The 15,527-nt window shown below is 41.5% G+C and overlaps 2 protein-coding genes across 6 annotated transcripts in view; both read right to left on the reverse strand.

Moving 5' to 3' along the window:
• LOC121921512 (ABC-type organic anion transporter ABCA8-like) overlaps window positions 1-9,486 on the reverse strand; it is a 102,535-nt gene extending 93,049 nt beyond the window's left edge. For 3 of the 5 annotated variants that reach the window (XR_006101961.1, XR_006101962.1, XM_042449693.1), the window contains exons 1-2: window positions 9,242-9,485; window positions 743-855 (exon numbers count right to left, since the gene is read on the reverse strand). Coding sequence is in view for 3 of the 5 variants with exons in the window: in XM_042449693.1 (XP_042305627.1) it covers window positions 743-847 (105 nt within the window). In the remaining 2 variants the exon portion in view is untranslated. Of the gene's footprint in view, window positions 1-742; window positions 856-9,241 lie in introns of all 5 variants that reach the window. The other 2 variants (XM_042449692.1, XM_042449691.1) reach the window with 1 other exon arrangement.
• MAP2K6 (mitogen-activated protein kinase kinase 6) overlaps window positions 1-15,527 on the reverse strand; it is a 1,063,669-nt gene that overhangs the window by 419,139 nt on the left and 629,003 nt on the right. The gene's annotated exons all lie outside the window — the stretch shown is intronic.

Raw genomic sequence — 15,527 nt, forward strand, 5'->3', positions numbered from 1 at the left:
TGCCATCTGTTTAGGAATAATGCCAAAATGTCCTCCATTTTGAGCATGCCTAAGAAACATGCATTTATATTAACATTTTTAAAGAATCATCCAATTTTTTCAAGTGTCCTCCATTTTTTTAAAAAAAAAGTGTCCTACATTTGAAAGTGTTGTCCTACATTTGTCCCGGTTTGGAGGTCCTGACTTATGGCAACCTTGGGCCTGTAGCATTCCAAAATGGAACGTTCTGAGGATGGGAGGTGGCGGGGAATGCATTTAATCACACAGTGAGAATACTGCTGCCGCCGCCACCAACCACCCCCATCCCATTCTGGATGTATTCCCCAGGGGGCAATTTCTGGGAATGCTTCTCAAGCGTTCCCGAAAATTGCCCCCTCTGGACGCATCCAGAACAGGATGGGAACTCTTGGTGGAGGCAGTGGCGGCAGCGTTATCACTGTGTGATAAAATGCGTTCCCCGCCACCTTCTGTCCTCAGAACATTCTGTTTTGGAATGCTACAGGCCCGTTCCAGGGCCAATGCGATAAAATTCAGTGTGCGTTAAAACAAACAATTTCTCGGCTTATCTAGAGAGAACTGAGCAATGGAAAACAGTCCCAACGTGTAAAAATTACTCCTCTTCCTTTTTTCATCATTCAGAGAATTACAATCAGTGGCAACATTATATTAAAAATCAAGAGATAAAATGCTAAGTCCAAATAGCATTTCAAACTTACTTACTCAATTAGTTCTTTATACTTACCTGAAAAGTTTGCATTCTCATCCTCCATTTCAGAAGTATGTTTTTCCACAAAAGTGCCACAGTTTGTTGGAACAAACTTCTTTTTTTCTGGTGTTCTTTTGACATTGTACGACCTGTTTGAAAAGAAAAATTCTATGTCTGAACAGAAATCTTTGACACTGGACACAGCAGGCAAAAGTTACAAATTGCGACACATCCTCCCCTCCTCCTTGTTTGGATAATACGCTTCGTACATGTCTTTTCTTAATCAAATCGATGTTGAGCTATGGGTTGATAATAGACAATATTATGCTTGCAGATGTCATGGTTTGATTCAGATCATTTGGAAATGGGTCCTTACCAAATAGGGATATATGTGATCAGAGAAGTTTGGACACTAGTCCCTGTGACATAAGCATCATCAATTTAAGATCCACATCACTAATGTGGCTCTACATTCTTGGACTGCAGTGTTTAAATGTTTCCAGCACTGTTCCTGCTCCTTGCCTTCAGAACTTTGAAATTCAGACTCCTGGGATATATGAGGAGCTTCTATGCAGTTTGTGGACTAGTCTACATGTAAATGTATTATACAAATTGCTGCAAATGTTCACACATTCACACCAAAGGTTGTCTTCACTTTCCTGTGCAAATTCACACTTGTTCTGTTCACCTTTCTTCTTCTGTCAAAAATACTCAGCCATCTGAATGTATTGAAGCAGACAGATGGCCACATATGTGATAATGTGCATTTCTGTGGATTTCTATGGATACTCAGGTAAAAAAAATCAAGCCTTTTTCTGTGAAGTATAAGGAGTTTTTCGAGGGGGAAATGCAAAAACAAAAAACAAAAGAAAACTCCAGCAAATTGCCTGTAGCCGAATTGCCTTCTATTTGACTGGAATGAGGAGTATTTTAATCGTCTAGGCTCGCCCTCAGACGTAGAGCGTCGCAAAATCTCAAGATGCAAGGAAGACCACACTCCCTTCAAAGCTGCCAACTACTTGTTTAAAATCTTTTAACCTTGTAGTTAAGTAGTACCAGTAAAATGTTTTTATTTCAGTATATTTGTATAAAGCACAATGACCATTACAAACAAGAAACATAAATTTCACTGGACTCCAGTTTATGAACTTATAAACAGAGATAGGGAAAACCTTAATAAACTAGGCAGGTAGTTGTCAGTGGTGAAACAAACTGATGTACCATTCCATCTACAACATCTCGTCCCCTTTACAATTTTGCCATTATTGTTTTTGTCAAATTACTAAAGATCTTTTGGGCAGCTACAGTGAAGGCAGAAACCTTAGGAGTAATGAGTTTACAGCTGTCTGCCAGCAGATCACAAATAATGTCATGCTGCAACCAAGCTGCCTTTGCTTTCAAAAGCCCACCCACTGAGAAATAAAGGAGTGGACTATAAAATACATGCTTTTGCAGACAATATGACAATATCACTAGAAAATTCATGTGAAAGTATGTGAATTAAGAGAATTTGAAAAAGTATCTGGATTGAAGATAAATGAAGGGAAAACCAATATACTAGTTAAAAACATGGCTAAATTAGAAGAATGGAAACTTGCCTAGAAATCCAATTTTAATATTTAATTAATATTTAATATTTCAGGGCCTAGCCTGAAGAAGGGGAAGAGCCCTCCCTCAATGCCATCTGTCATCATCCGGCCTGGGAGGGAGTGAAAAGGCCGGGCAAGCTTCATCGGGCCTGGCCTAGATTAAGAAGCAGAGCCCTCCCTCCAGTCCACCTGCCTTGGTCCAGGCCTCAGAGGGAGAGAAGAAATGCTGGACCTGATCCCCTTCCTCACCACCATTCCCTTCTCCTTTTGTGTTGTGTCTTTTTAGATTGTAAGCCTGAGGACAGGAAACCATCTAATTAAAAAGATTGTATGTACAGCGCTGTATAAATTTACAGCGCTATATAAATTAAGCTTAATAATAATAATAATAATAATAATAATAATATACAAAAAGGCAAGATATCTGGGGATAGAATTAATAGCAAACAATGATGGTCTTTTCAAGAATAACTATAAAAAATATGGAAATGAGTTAAAAGACTCAGAAAATTGGTAAAATATTAACATGATCATTATTAGGTAGAATAGCCTGTATTAAAATAAATATTTGGCCAAAATTACTATTTTTATTCCAAAATATACCAATATTAGTAAAGGAAAAGCCAATCCAGGAATGGCAAAGAGAATTAACCAAATTTTTATGGTTGGGGGAAAAAAAACAAGAATCTGACTTAAATTAATGCAAGATACAAAGGAAAGAGGAGGTCTGTTGGTCCCAGATTTAAAGATCTATTGATACCAGGTTTAAGGATATATTATCAAGCCAGTGGTTTAATATGGATTAAAAATTGGATATACCTAAAAGAAGAAAAATTGTTACAGCTTGAAAGTAGAAAAATATTTACAGATGGCATGGTTACTTATAATAAAGAGATATGTAACAGAGAATTTAATGATCATTGTTTGAGAAAGCCATTACTTTGGATGTAGAATACAAAGGATTGTTATCCAAAATATTATCTATGCAGAAGAACTATCTCCTTGGGTCAAATTTTACAAACTTGTTGACAGGTTGCTTCCAAATAGCTTCTGAGAGTATTATCTGGAATATTATTCTGCTTGTGTCAAGCAACAGATAGATTAAAATAAACAATTTTTTAAAAAAAAACACCTTGAGAGTAAGTCAGAACTCAAAAAACAGATCAAAATAGTCAAGTGAAGCAAAATAAAAAATCTCAGAGATAAAAGTTTGTCTATTTTCTACTACTTTCCTGTCAGCAGAGGTCCTCTTAAATGTAGTACAAGAAAGTTGCCAGTTAGTTACAAAAACTGTTATGGGATTCTGTTTCTTGAGCCAAACATCTGTAGTTAGTAAAAATCAAACAACACTCCTTCTGTAGCCCTGTGGAGTCAGAGTAATCAAGGTAATTATTAAAACTGTTAAAACTATTTAAACTAATTTAAAAAGAAAAAGTCAATGATTAAAATATAACAAACACCCAGACTTTGGAGCTTGGCAAAATACCTCCTATCATGCTCCTGCCATCTTGTTTCCTCTACTTCCACTAAAATATACACAGATACCTATGACTATTTACATTCATTAAAACACCTAACTGTGACTAGCAAACAAGGTGCCAGGAGTTCAGAAGCCAAAAGAGCAAGTGGAGCCCAAAGGTCAGGAACCATAAGTCCTATGCACAGTTCACAGAAAGCAAGGTCAAGGAACAGTCCAGGGTCATAAACTGTAAAGTTAAGTCTCACTGTAAATGCAGACTTCAGAAAGAAATTCAGTTGTTTCCAACAACTGAGAGGCTAAACAGACCAGCCAAAAAGGCTGGTGTCAACGTGGAGTGGGGGCATGATGGCGGCCACATGCCGCATGCCCCAACTCCGCCACCAAGCCACCATCATGCAGCCCACCCAACCCGACAGTGGGCAGCCTTGTGGCACTCTGATGGTCCGGCAACTACACACCAAATGCCAAAAGTAGCACCAAAAAGTGCCGCCACAGTGGCAAGGGCACCCTTTTTCCAGGTCAAAAAGAAGCTGCATTTTGCCACTTGGAAAAATGCCAGATCAGGGCTACGGTCGCTGCAGCCCCAATCCAGTGCTCAAAGGGGCAGTGTGACACCACCCCTTTAGGACCATCTGTTTGAGAACTGAGATGAGACAAGCCAACACTCCATAAAACATACTTACTCAGTCCCACCCTCATTGCAACTCATATTTCAGGTGGGTGTTTCCTTGCTGCCACTCAGTTCATTTGCAGGGGAGGAACTGAGTCTGTTCTAGATGCCAACACCTTCTCCTTTCTTGGGGTGTTATGTCTCCCACCCTCTCCTCCAGTGGATCACTTAACTGGTGGTCAGACTGAGTTTGAGAAGGGCCTGACTGTGGTAAGTCAGCTTCATCTGCAAAGTCCAAACCTCTAGCGGGCGGGCTACTGGATGGATCTGCTTCATCCTCAGAAGCCAAATTCTCAAGGAGGGGCAAGACAATACCCTCCCACATGACCCAGATGAAAACTGGGACTTGTGTCACCAAGTAACATTAAACTATAGTCAAAATAGCAAAAATTATTAATAGAGAAAAACAAACAAGCTGGGGGTTTGCTTTTGCCTGAGCCTACTGGGAAGGAAAGGATTGCGCTCCCTCCTCCTACTCAGTTAAAGGAGTGCTAACTATTGCTACAACTTGAACTCAGTTGGCAGTAACTGTAGTAAACTGAGGGCAAACAGAAAAAGTGGGAGGAGGAGAGAGAAACTGAGACATTTTGAAAGTATCTGAAAATGAGAGATGACAGAGAATTAACTGAGACTATCCCTGCCATATTGATACACTTGGAGGGTATGGCTGAGGTATACAGGATTATATGATTTATTCATTGAATCTATAATATTTTTCATCTCCACTTAGAGTTGGTTGTATATGCAATTACTACAATTACTACTGCACTTAAACGTTCCTTAAACATTAAGCTGTTGGAGTCCCTCAGGGTTCTGCCTTGGGGCCTTTACTGTTCTCCCTGTATACCCTGTCCCTGGGAAACCTAATTAGCTCATATGGCTTTCAATATCACCTGTACGCTGATGACACCCAGATGTATTTCTCTACCCCTGAGATTTCTCTGGGTGTTGAGCAGTGATTAATTATCATCATGTCTTGCTGCTGTCTCTGACTGGATGATTCACTGGTGCCTGAACCTCTCAAGTGGCAAAATGCACTGGCCAAAACTGAGCTACTTGGCTTCCCACTCAAGCCATATTTGCAATGTTTTTTTGTCAATGACATTTTTATTCAATTTGTCAATGAGGCCCATAGTCTTGGCTTCCTATCTGACTCTTCATTATAGTTCACTCAATAGATCCAGGCTATAGACAAGTCATGCAGATTCTTTCTTTATATTCTCATCAGAATTCGAACGTTTCTTTTTGATTTCTATGGCAAAGACTTTGGTGCATGCATTGGTGATATCATGCATGGATTATTGCAACTCATTGTTAGTGGGTCTTCCTATTTCCCACTTTAGCCCCCTAATCTCTGTGCAACACTCAGCAGCCAGGATTATCTTCTCTGCCCGTCGCTTTGTTACCCCCTTGTTGTTATCCATCCACTGGCTCCCATTCCTTTCGGAATCTGATATAAAATTCAGATACTCTTGGCTGCCCTAGAGTTTCCTAGACAGTGCAGACAAGGCCCTTATTCCCAAATTAGTTAATATCCAAATTCCAGTCACTTCAGTGAGAAAAAAAATGAGTGTCTAAAGGTAAAGGTATTCCACATTGACCAGGTTGTCTGACCATAGAGGGCGGTGCTCATCTCCATTACTAAGCAGAAGAGCCAGTGTTGTCAGAGACTGCTGTATGATAACATGGCTGGCATGATTGCACGGAACACTATTTACCTTCCCAGTTAAGTGGTACCTATTTATCTACTTGTATTTGCATGCTTTTGAACTGCTAGGTTGGCAAATGCAGGGACTAGTGATGGGAGCTCAGCCCATCAAACGGCTCTTGGGCCTCAAACAGCCAAACTGCCAATCTTGCAATCAACAGATTCAGTATCTTAACCACTTGAGTTACCACATCCCTATGAGTGCCTAGGCACTAGCAAATCTATCTTGCCTGAAACCAGGCAGAACCTCTGTTTGATCATGATGCAGCACCTCATTAGCTGGCCACTCCACATTCCTCCAACAACTACTGGGCAATTTTTAATTCAGCAGTGCCACAATCTGAGCTACACTTCAGGATTGGTAGATTATTACCTCTTAGTAACCCTGCAACAAACTATTACCTACTACATTTGCTTCATTTGTGTGTGTTTGTGTGTGTGTGCGAAAGAGTATGCTTGTGTGTGAACTCCCCTTTTAAAATAAACTAAATTAATTTGGAAATTGCCTCTGGAGTTCTCTAGATTTAAAACCATTTTATGTTACTGGAGCTTTCCTGCTGCTTCCTATTGAACTAAATTAATTTCCCCATTGAGTGTAATTTGTGGGTGCCCTACAAGACCCCCTGCAATTCAGGCAACACCAGAATGTTCAAATCAATGTTGAGTGTCAAGATAAGGAGGACTTTTTTTTTTCCATATGTGGTGAGATGCAAAAAGATATATATGTTAATTCAAAAAATTCTCAAGGTAGATTCTCTAATGTTACCAGAAATTTTTCTATTGTGCATTATGGATTTTAAAAGATGGATATTAAATCTGGTTCATTTCATTCTATGATAACAGCAACAATAATATTGTTTGCTCAAATTTGGAAATGGACTGAAGCACCAAGAATGGAAGAATGGATTGCTAAGGTCACTGAGGGGTGACAGATGAGCTCTAAATGCCAGCTTCCCGGCAGCTTGGGTGCATGACATTTAGACAGCACATGCCCCAAAGATGCCTGGAAGCACCCTGACTGCCCAGACATGAACTGGCTTCCAGGCACTCTGGTGGAGCAGCATTTACACACTGCATGCCCCAGGAGCGGCATAAAGCTGCAGTGGGGTGGAAAAAGCCAGCTTTTTGCCTGCTCAAAAAGGAGTGGCAGTTTGCCACTTCTTTTGCAGCTAGCAAAAAGGTGAATTGGGGCCGCAGCATATAGGGCTGTCTGTTTTAGCCCTGAGTTAGCCCAAATGGTCAAATTAACATTCTAAAGAATAGGCCAATTGACTTTTTGAAAGATTGTAAACCAATGATGTAACAATCTGGCTATTGTTGTAAGTAATTAATTGAATCTAATTTTTGCTCTTTTTATTTTTCTACTCATTACAGTCAAGTGGGGGGGGGGTCAGAGTCCTATGGTGTATTTGTCATATGTCTTCTTCTTCTTCCTTTTGTTTCTTTATCTTTTATTGAATATTGTTTATTTTATTTACTTGATTTATATGCCACTTTCTTCCAGGCTGGGACTCAAGGCAGCTTCCATAACAACAAATTATTTTGATTGTAAAATACACTGTTTAGACTAAAAGCTAATAAAAATTAACCCCTCTCAAAAAAAGACAAATGGATTCCATTAGCATTCCAACTTAAGTATTCTTTTCTTTTCTTTTAGAGACACAAAGTTTTTAGTATGAATCATACATTTTCAGCATGTTGAAGGAGCCTTGCTTCAGAAGAGTTTTTAAAAAGAAGGAAGAAACTTTAATTACCAGTGATTCCACCAAAATGGAACCTTCCTCATAAGACTGGGTCACTAGAGTCTAAAAAGCATAGATTTCTCACTCCTTCGTCAATGTAGCAGGATTTATGAAGTAATAGAACACAATAGGTTCAAGAGAGAAGCACCTGCTCTCTGTTTGACAATCTTCTCCTCATCCCTGGTAGTATTCTCAGCTCTCTAGGTGGGATTCCTTCGTTTCATTTTAAATGCTTTGGTAAAATGAGAAAGCTTCAGTGAAGGTGCCATCCTATTCTTCCGTTGTCCCCATTCCCCCATATCTCTCCTTCTGAGTGTCATTCTTCATCCTAGCTGTGGATCTTACTTTTGCTCAATAGAGGGCAGTGCAGGAGGGCAGAGCGGATGCCTCAGAATGTTTAAAGGGAGGGAGATATGAGGTCTGTTTTATAATCCCTACAAAGCGAACAGTTCCTTCTATTATGTTGGCTAGCACAATGAATCAGCTTGCTCTCTCTCTCTCTCTCTCTCTCTCTCTCAAGCACACATACATACATGCACGCAAGCAAACAGAGCTAACAAATCTACTTTAAATGGACATCCACCTGCAGATTCCATTAAGGATAGAGAAGTAACTATAGGAAACATGGCTCAAAAGAATACAGTTTCAAAACTGTGTTAAAAACAGTCATGAAGTCCAAGACAGACTTCAACCAAACTAAACAAGCAACAGCTGTAAAAACTACCATGTTCCTGCTTTGGTATTGCAACATTAGAGCTCTATGGGGAGGGCAGAAACTTTGGCTACCACTGACACTGTAATTTCAACATTAACTCTTAACTTTTCCTTGGGTTTAATTTTATTCCTGTTGCTCCAGTGTTTTATTAATGTCTAGTGTTAAAATGTTTGTTTTTTAAAAAATAAAAATAAATGGGGAAGCAAGATATGCATAAATATCTGGCCTAATTAAGTAAAATTACTTAAAATTGTTCTAATCAGCCTTTGCTGATAACATCAAGGTGTTGTCAACTATTTGTCAAAACATTTTCATTTTACGTAAATAGACCCATTTATGCCTCATTGAGTCCAGGATGCCAACTCTCAAGTAACAGCGTACTACTTGGACTGATTTCAGTCTAGTGCAGACTAGAGTTTGCTCAAATTACTTTTGGACTACAAATGCCAGAATCCTCCAGCCAACTTGGCCATAGCTTTTTCCAAGCACTGGTTCAGTGACTTGGCTTGCACCTGGCATCCTTGTAGTATACCGAGTTCAACAGTGTCATTTAAAGCAGTAATTATGTGTGTTTCAATAAAACCAAAAAAGCAAGGTTAATGTAATGTAGCAAGCAAAATAAAAAGCTTACCTTAAGCAATCAGTTAAAGCAAGATGTTCCTCAAAGAATTCAGAGATGGCTGCAAAATATAGGAAATGTTATTTCTTGGTCTACAGCTGTTCTTTCTGCTTCTTTGTACCTCTGTTCTTTTCATCCATCTGTGCAGTCAAAAAAGCCACAGTCTTTCACAATCACTTTGAATCTCTGCCTTTTTCCCCACTTCAATATTTCATCTCCTCCCTCTCCTCCTAAGTCTTCCCCCAAAGAAAGTGTTCAGCAGCTTTCTTTGCTGTGCAGTTGGACTAGTGACGAAACGCTACCAGAATTTGGCAGTCAAACAGCTTGTTTAATGTAAGAAAGAGGTTGATTTATTTAATGTATTTTGGTCCCATCCAGCCTCTTAATGTGACGTGCAATAAAATTCAATAAAATGACAACATAAAAACAAAAGTTTCTTCCAAAATCAGCCCAAAAAGCCCTTATTTTTTAAAAAGGGGTGTGTCAAAAATATTTTTCTACATCAAATTGAAGAGTGAGGTTTTGTTAATTGTTTTTTTTAATGTGGATTAATACATATCTCATCAGAGTAAGTTGTTGTTGTGTTCTTTTAAATCATCTCCTATTTATGGCAAACCTATCACCGGGTTTTCCAAGCATGGTTCTTCAGAGGGGGTTGCCCTTGTGTTCCACTGAGGGTGAGAGAGTGGAACCTGCCCAAGATCAACCAGTCAGTTCCCATGGCCCTAGTCTCCAGAGTCATACACATTCAAAACATTACACCATGCTGCCTTTCCTCTTTGATATGCTAGTCCAGGTCCTCAACAACAGCAGATCTGAAACCAGCCTTGAATGGAGTAAGAAGAAGAGGCTAAGTGACCACCTAGCCTAGGGTTGCCATAACCCGGTTGCAACCGGGTTTTTCCCGGTTTTGGCTGCACCTGCCCGGTCACGGCACGGGTGCAGCCAAAAACCGGGAAAAGCCCGGTTGCAGCGGGGTTGCTGGGCAACCCTGGGGCCTCGCTGCCCTCCTCCTCCTCCCCTGCGCATGGCCGCGTGGAGGAAGAGGAGGGCAGCGAGGCCTGGTGCGGAGGAGGCTGCAGGGAGGCGGCGCCTCTTGGGTGCAGCCGCGCCAACCTCTCGCCTCCCTGCGCTCCTCCCTCCTTCCGGCCTCCACTGGGCCAGGACGAGAGAGGCTGCGGCGATCGCCGCCGGCGTCCTCCCCTCCTTCCTGATCCCAGCCGGGGCCAAGAAGGAGGACAGGGCCGGCGATGGCCGCCGGCCTTCCTCCCTCCTCCTGGTCCCAGCGGGGGGCCAGGAACGAGTGGGAGGCTCGCGATCGCCGCGGCGCCTCCTCTCCTCCTTCCTGGTCCCAGCCGGGGCCAAGAGAGGACAGGCTGCGGCGATGGCCGCCGCCTCTCTCCCCTCCTTCCTGGTCCCAGCGGGGGCCAGGAACGAGGGGAGGGGAGGCTGCGGCCATCGGCGGCCTCCTCCCCTCCTTCCTTGTTCCAGCGGGGGCAGGGAACGAGGGGAGGCTGCGGCCATCGCCGCCGGCCTCCTCCCCTCCTTCCTGGTCCACGGGGGCCAGGAAGACGGGGAGCGCGCGCCATTTCCGGCCCGGCCTCCTCCCCTCCTTCCTGGTCACGCGGGGGCCAGGAAACGAGGGGAGGCTGCGGCCATCGCTGCGGCCTCCTCCCTCCCTTCCTTGTCCAGCCGGGGCAAGAAGAGGAAAGGAGGACAGGCCGCGGCGATGGCCGCAGGCCTCCTCCCCTCCTTTTCTGGTCCCATTGGGGGCCAGGAACGAGGGGAGGCCCCGATCTGGCCTCCGATCGGTGAGGCCCGGGGCCCAGGTGGGGAGGGAAAGCCTCCTTAAGTGGAGGCTTTCCCTCGCCGCTTGGCCTTCGCTCCCTGCCGCGATCGCCAGGGAAAATGTAGGACATAATTTTCAAATGTAGGACACATTTTTGTGTGTCCTACATTTGAAAATTTTGTCCTACATTTTTCCCGGTTTTGAGGTCCGGCACTATGGCAACCCTAACCTAGCCTGAAAAAGTATTGGTACCTTTTCCCATTGATGACCTCAAGAAAGGACCATGGGGCACAAGGAGGAAAAGGCTGCTGTTTCTCTTGCTGCCTTGAACCTCTGCCTCCTCAGTAGGTCTCCTCTCTTTGCAGGACTGGGGCCCTGATTCAGCAGGCTTGTGCTGGCCTGGGTACCAATTAGGATGGTCTGTCCCAGGAGGCTGATAGATCCAGATGGATTCCTGGTGGCTCTTGGAGACTTTCCTGTCACATCAGCAGACAATTTGGTTGAAGCTCTGGCCAACCTTTGGAATGGGGTGTTGGACAAAATAACTCTGGAGAGTTCTCTCTAATGGAGTGGAGACAAACCATCCCCCTGGTTCTCCAGAGAGGTGGCACTGATGAAGCAAGTAAGTCTGAGACTACAGCAATGTTGGTGGAAGACTCAAATCAAATCTGACTGAACACAGGTTAGAGCTAATTTGAAGGCCTACTGCATGACAGTGTGGGCAGCAAAACAGGTGTTTTGTTTTTTCTGGAGGGTTGTTTGTTTTGTTTTTTGTTTGTTTGTTTTTTGCTGCCAGCATTGCATCTGCAGGGACAGGGAGTCATCCAGCAGAGTTGTTCCAAGTGGTCAGGGGTCTCTTGCATACACACCCTCAAATAAAATATGTTGATCACTCAGCAGCCCCCTGTGAAGAATTTACATGGCACTTTGCAGATAAAGTCACTCAGTTCTTCTCCAAGTTGGATGCTATAGTTGATACACTGTCAGTGGATGTAATCTTGGCACCTGTTTGTCCAGTATTAATGGATACTTTTCAATTTGGGCAGCCTGATGATGTGAACAGGCTCCTTGGAGAGGTGAGAGCCACATGTGTGTTGAACCCTTGTCCTTCTTGGCTTATCAAACAGACCAGAGGGGGATTGACTGAGTGAGTAAAAGAGGTAGTCAGTGCCTCTCTACAACAAGGCAGCATTCCAGCTTCCCTAAAGGAAGCAGTTGTGAGGACTTTGTTGAAAAAGCCATCCCTGCGATAGCATGAAAGACTTTCAAATTATAGCGCTGATCCTGCCATTAACCCATCGTTAAAGTGGCATTGCATAATGTAAACTTCTGTTAATGCAAAATGTTGGCCAATGTTGCTTTAATGATGGGTTAATGACAGAATCTGTGCGACATCATCTGAATGTCTTTCATGCAATCTTAGTCAGTCACGCTTTTCAGACGAGTTAATGACAGGATCTGTGTGAAATCATCTGAAAGTCCTTCCTGTGATCACATGGAAAAGATAGAACAGGAACAGGACAAGGACGGGATAACCCCCTGATCTGAGAATAGAAGCCATAAATAGAGACAGCCCAAAACAGATCACACCAATACCAGATACTGTAGGATTTCTTATCTTGTGCATCACACAGTAGCTATAAAGCCAGTTCTTCTCTGGCATGTTTGCCCGGATTGGTCTTGCTTCTCTGTAGGAAATCTTTGGTATAGTAATTGTATAATTCCTTCTACTATCCTTCATGTCTAAGGACAGGGACCTGTACAATATGGAGTTAGAAAGCTGTATTTCTGCTTCTTCTATGTAGTCCAATTTGTTCATTTCCCCCACATTTAGTTTACCCCTTTAACTAGCTACCCACAGAAAAAGGGATGGCTTGACAAGGCTTGCTGATATCTATGTCAGCAACAGCAAGAATACCAGGAAAATAAATTGTGGGGATGAGGGAGTGGGAAGTAGGACAAAGAGCAGGCAAGGTCTGTTTTTCATATTAGACATTTTTCCCAGACAGAAGGATAGACTTTGGGGCTCACAAACAAAGCTCCTTTTACAGACAAACAGGACGATTCGCAAGTAACCTGCAAATATAATTGCATGATCCAGAAAGGACAGGTTTTATTAGCAGAGTGACATTATCAAGATAACAAATGCAATTCAAATTGGTCATTCCTATATCCTGGCAGAAAATCATTTCTCAGTTATCATTACAGCTTTTCTCTGTTCAAGCATATGTTGAAAGGAACTATCTTGCAAAGAATTTGTGTGCAGTTTATTAACTGGTGTGTTTGTGAATTCACCGTAACACAATTTGAAATATACCAGTACTCAAAAATAGCATTCTGCTATAACACTTTAATATAACATCCTGCTTCATGATCCCAAAATTCCAATTAAATTATATTTTATGTTCTAATAACAAGAATTATTTGGAGTAAAAATTCTGTTCATTACCTCCAAAACAACAAACAATGCAAGATGATGGAGTTTTGTTTGGAGTTTAAAGGTTGTTAGACTGCAAATTTAATTATCAAATTATGCAAGGTTGCAATTCCAACTCATACGTTTCTAGGTAATTTTAGTTTTTGATTCATCATCAGGTTGCCATATTAGTACTTGAGTACTTCAACTGAATCATAGGTTTTTGGAAACTAAATTCAGACAATGATTAAGAAAAAAATTGGTTAAAGTGTTTGATTAATAGCCATTTGTAAAGTTTTTTAGAAGAACAAACTCTACATTTATTTGTTTTAAAGTATTGTATGAGTTCAATCTCCTATGTTTTGATCCCCTAGACAGTCTTCCCCACTTTGAAGAGAAATGCTGTATTTCTTTTAAAGTGTCTTAATTACAGTTTAAGTTATCCTTATTCAGAATTCCAAAATCCTCTAATATCCAAAATTGTCCAGAAGGGTGGCTAAGATAGTAACGTTTGCTTTCCGATGGTTCAGTATACATAAACTTGGTGTCATGCACAAAATTATTTAAAATACTGGGTATAAAATTACCTTCAGGCTATGTATATAAGGTGCACATAAAACATAAATAAATTTTATGTTTAGTCTTGGGTCTCTTTTCCAAGATATCACATTATGTATATTGCAAATATTCCAGAATTAAAAAAGCCCGTAACACTTCTCATCCCAAGCATTTAGGATAAGGGGGACTCAATCTGTATTTCTATAATTTGCATCTATGCATATATAAATAGATGGCACATTTATTCTCTTGAGATGATGCCCTTTCTGTTTTAGGCTAATGCTTAAATGCACTTCCTCTTTCTTTCATTTCTGCTCCAAAAGCAGAAATAAAACAGATCTACATTCCAGAAAGCCTGGCATAATGACTTCTGGAAAAGATTATCAATTGGAAGTGCTTTCTCCAATTACCACATTACACTTGTATTTGTACTTGGGTGTCCACATAAAATAAGCTTTTACTTACTTTTCTCTAATTGACAGTACAAGCAATGAAGGTCTAAAGTTATAAGGAAAGGACACTGGGTTTTCATATATCAATCACAGTGTAACAACCAAACTCACACTTGGAAAGGTGAATGAGAATGCTAAGAAATAAATGGAAAGCAGTGGCAGCTGGTTGTTTGTGTTACCAGGATGGTGAACCTATGCTGGGTGTTAGTTTGAAATAGTTTTAAATGAGTTATCCAAGATGCTGGACCTTATCCCCAATATAACTTTGCAAACTAAAACCAAGGACAGGTTCACTACACATTCATATGGAAACCACCAGCCACCACTGGTAGAGACCATCCTACTGATTTGAGGAAGCTACGCATACCTGGCCTGTTTATTAAACAATATTGATAGGAATGGGGATTACAGTCAAAAATAAGAAGAAGACTAAGAATGAGAAGGGCACCCATGAAAGAACTAGACAAGAGCCTAAAGTGTAAAGATATACAGCAGAGCACTAAAGTCAGAAACATCCAAGCCATTATATTTCCCATTACTGTACTGTGGACATACGTGAGAGCTGGACAGTGAAGAAAGCTGACAGAAAAAAATAAACTCATTTGAGTTATGGTGCTGGAGAAGATTGCTGAGGATACCATGGACAGCAAAAAAGACAGACTTATGAGTCCTTGAACAGATCAAGCCTGATCTCTCTCTGGAAGCAAAAATGACAAAACTGAGGTTGTCGTACTTTGGTCACATCATGAGAAGCATGATTTACTGGAAAAGACAATAATGTTAGGGAAGGTTGAAGATAACAGAAAGAAAGGAAGACCAGATGTCAGATGGATAGACTGAGATCCAAAACACAGTACAAGATAATCCAGTTTGAGACCACTTTAACTGCCCTGTCTCAGTACTAAGGAATTCTGGGAATTGTAGATTGTTGTGGCACCAGACCTCTCTGACAGAGAAGGATAAATGTCTCACAAAACTACAGTTCCCAGAATTCCCTAGCACTGAGCCAGGCCAGTTAAAGCAGTCTGAAACTGGATTATTTCTGCAGTGTGTTTTGGACCTCAATCAGGGAGGTCATTGGCC

The sequence above is a fragment of the Sceloporus undulatus genome, chromosome 2 (assembly GCF_019175285.1).
Source record: "Sceloporus undulatus isolate JIND9_A2432 ecotype Alabama chromosome 2, SceUnd_v1.1, whole genome shotgun sequence".
Taxonomy (NCBI): domain Eukaryota; kingdom Metazoa; phylum Chordata; class Lepidosauria; order Squamata; family Phrynosomatidae; genus Sceloporus; species Sceloporus undulatus.